At 37.3% G+C, this 3,734-nt stretch overlaps 1 protein-coding gene across 1 annotated transcript in view; it reads right to left on the reverse strand.

Annotated features, from left to right (window-relative positions):
• Positions 1-3,734, reverse strand: part of GK5 (glycerol kinase 5) — a 58,818-nt gene that overhangs the window by 36,833 nt on the left and 18,251 nt on the right. Inside the window, exon 4 of the mRNA XM_017854205.1 lies at positions 997-1,128. Coding sequence (XP_017709694.1) covers positions 997-1,128 — 132 coding nt within the window. The remainder of the gene's footprint in view (positions 1-996; positions 1,129-3,734) is intronic.

Raw genomic sequence — 3,734 nt, forward strand, 5'->3', positions numbered from 1 at the left:
GGCCAACACGGTGAAACCCCATCTCTACTAAAATACAAAACTAGCTGGGCATGATGGCGTGCGCCTGTAATCCCAGCTATTCAGGAGGCTGAGGCAGGAGAATTGCTTGAACCTGGGAGGCAGAAGTTATAGTGAGCCGAGATCGCACATTGCACTCCAGCCTGGGTGACAGAGTGAGTCTCCGTCTCAAAAAAAAAAAAAAAAAAAAAAGTGAAGACATATATAAACATTCATGCCCTAAAAATTCCATTCCTATGTATAGACATAGCAATTACATGTACACCAAGAGATGCATTAATCATAACAGCTAAAAACAGGAAATAACCCAAATGTACCTGAATAGAATAAACTATGGTAAAATCATACATTGAACAGCAAATAGCAATGAAAATATAAGCAAAGTAATTTACACACAACACTGCTATATGTCAAAAACATGATGTTGAGCAAAAGGAGTCTGACACAAAAGAATTCCACTGATATAAATCAAAGATATGGCCAACGCCTGTAATCCATATGGTGGCTCACGCCTGTAATCCCAGCGCTTTGGGAGGCTGAGGCAGATGGATCACCTGAGGTCAGGAGTTTGTGACCAGCCTGGCCAACATGGTGAAACCTCGTCTCTACAAAAAAAATACAAAAAATTAGCTGGGCGTGGTGGTGGGCACCTGTAATCCCAGGTACTTGGGAGGCTGTGGCAGGAGAATCACTTGAACCTGGGAGCCAGAGATTGCAGTGAGCTGAGATCGTGCCATTGCACTTCACCCTGAGCAACAAGAGCAAAACTCTGTCTCAAAAAAAAAAAAAAAAAAAAAAAAAAAAAAAAAAAAGCAAAACAAACAAACAAACAAACAAAAACAAGATGCCACGTTGTCTTCCATTCCAATATGTGGTAGACAATTTTTCCTCAAATAATCAAATACTGTCTTTATTCCTTTAATTTTTTCTTCCCCAGAGTCTTCATATGGTTTACACACACACACAGTATTTTCTTACCTCAATCAGGTTCTGTAAAATCCAGACCAATCTCAAAGAAGTCTGCTGGGTTGTGAAAGTGAACAAACTGGCTGCATAAAGTCGTTTACTTCTAGTGAAAAAGTGAAGCACTCGGCAAGAACTGTGAAATATCTATATTTTAAAAAACATATTTTAGGAAAATGCATTTAATAGTGTTTAAAATTTCCACATCAATTCTATATATATGCAAACAAACCCAGTAACAAGTCATTTAACTACTTATAACAGTGTTTTCTGCACTTAATAAAAAACAGCAATATTATCCTAAATAGGCAGTTTGTATTCTAACATATGAAATGCAACATATCTACTTTGAATTATTTTAGCAAACACCAGATGCTCAGGTACTTATTATAAACCTTTTTAAAAAAAACAACTATATTTCACCTCTCTGCCTATTTTTAACTATGATAGTGAAGGGAGAGAATCTAGAAAGGAGGCTATATTTGTAGTATGCTTATTTCAGTGGGATATGTACACTTTAAGTTTATTGCAGGCCTCCCAGATAAATCTATACTATTTAGTAGAATAGCATTAATTCACTATTATTCCAATAGTAATAACATCTATACGACGTTATCAGCTAATCTTTGATTTTGAAGGCTCATAGTACAAATATTTTCACATTAATCATAATCTTATATCTTAGCTTCAAGCTGTCTCTATGAATCAAAGACCTGAGAACTCTTAATACTAGACAATGAAGGATGAGCTTTTACTGGCTTTTTTTCTTTCCTATTAGAAATTAAGTTAGCACTAACACAGACAGAAATTTCCCTATACATTAAGTACTTAAACTCCGGTTGTATGATTTTATTTAATACTACCTATACTTATCTAATGATCAAAGATCAAACATAAGCAAAATCTTTAATTTACAAACAGCCTTAGGTATACAAAAAACAAGCTTTGAGTTTTAAGGTCTTTAAGACATACTGGGGAAAAAAAAACCCTATCCTGCCACACACTACAGGGATGTAGACGGACACTTCAACTTATGAAACTAATGTTTTACAAAACACTTATGAAGTATTGCCCATTTCTTGTTGAACTTACCCACTTTTGTTAATCCTACCTCACTTCCCAAAATAAATTTAAAGATTTTGGTTTATTTGTGAAAATAGTAATAAAAATTTTTTTCTTTCACTTTTAATTGATAACACATCAATTAAGAAAATTTGTACACTCAGTTCTCTTTTTCAGTCTTGTCCTTTTAACTTCCTTCTCATCTTATTCAGTGCTCACACCTTCTTCATTTTTATTTATATATATATATATAAACACACACACACACATACATATGGTTTTTGGTTTTTTGGTTTTTTGAGACAGAGTCTCACTCTGTTCCCCAGGCTTACATTTTTTTGCTTAGAGGGCTGGAGTGCAATGGTGCAATCTCAGCGCAATGCAACCTCCGCCTCTGAGGTTCAATCAATTCTCCTCCCTTAGCCTCCCAAGTAGCTGGGATAACAGACGTGGACCACCACGCCTGGCTAATTTTTGTATTTTTAGTAGAGATAAGGTTTCACCATGTTGGCCAGGCTGGTCCCGAACTCCTGAATTCAGGTGATCCGCCCACCTCGGCCTCCCAAAGTGCCGAGATTACAGGCGTTAACCACTGCGCCCGGTCATTTCTTTATATTTTACATGGCATATAAATTTTTCACATTATTTATTTTTGTTTTGTTTTCTTTTGCTTTTTAAATTATACTTTAAGTTCTAGGGTACATGTGCACAACGTGCAGGTCTGTTACACATGTATACATGTGCCATGTTGGTGTGCTGCACCCATTAACGCTTCATTTATATTAGGTGTATCTCCTAATGGTATCCCTTCCCCTTCCCCCACCGCACGACAGGCCCTGGTATGTGATGTTCCCCTTCCTGTGTCCAAGTGTTCTCACTGTTCAATTCCCACCTATGAGTGAGAATATGCGGTGTTTGGTTTTCTGTCCTTGCCACAGTTTGCTGAGAATGATGGTTTCCAGCTGCATCCATGTCCCTACAAAGGACATGAACTCATCCTTTTTTACGACTGTATAGTATTCCATGGTGTATATGTGCCACATTTTGTTAATCCAGTCTGTCACTGACGGACCTTTGGGTTGGTTCCAAGTCTTTGCTATTATGAATACTGCCACAATAAACACATCTGTGCATGTGTCTTGATAGCAGCATGACTTATAATCCTTTGGGTATATACCCAGTAATGGGATGGCTGGGTCAAATAGTATTTCTAGTTCTAGATCCTTGAGGAATTGCCATACTGTCTTCCACAATGGTTGAACTAGTTTACAGTCCCACCAACAGTGTAAAAGTGTTCCTGTTTCTCCACATCCTCTCCAGCACCTGCTGTTTCCTGATTTTTTAATGACCGCCATTCTAGCTGGTATGAGATGGTATCTCATTGTGGTTTTGATTTGCATTTCTCTGATGGTGAGTGATGATAAGCATTTTTTCATGTGTCTGTTGGCTGTATAAATGTCTTCTTTTGAGAAGTGTCTGTTCATATCCTTTGCCCAATTTTTGATGGGGTTTTTTCTTGCAAATATGTTCGAGTTCTTTGTAGGTTCTGGATATTAGCCCTTTGTCAGATGGGTAGATTGCAAAAATGTTCTCCCATTCTGTGGGCTGCCTATTCACTCTGATGGTAGTTTCTTTTGCTGTGCAGAAGCTCTTTAGTTTAATTAGATCCCATTTGTCAATTTTTGCTTTTG

Source organism: Rhinopithecus bieti, unplaced genomic scaffold (assembly GCF_001698545.2).
Source record: "Rhinopithecus bieti isolate Rb0 unplaced genomic scaffold, ASM169854v2 scaffold_2653, whole genome shotgun sequence".
NCBI classification, from domain to species: Eukaryota; Metazoa; Chordata; class Mammalia; order Primates; family Cercopithecidae; genus Rhinopithecus; species Rhinopithecus bieti.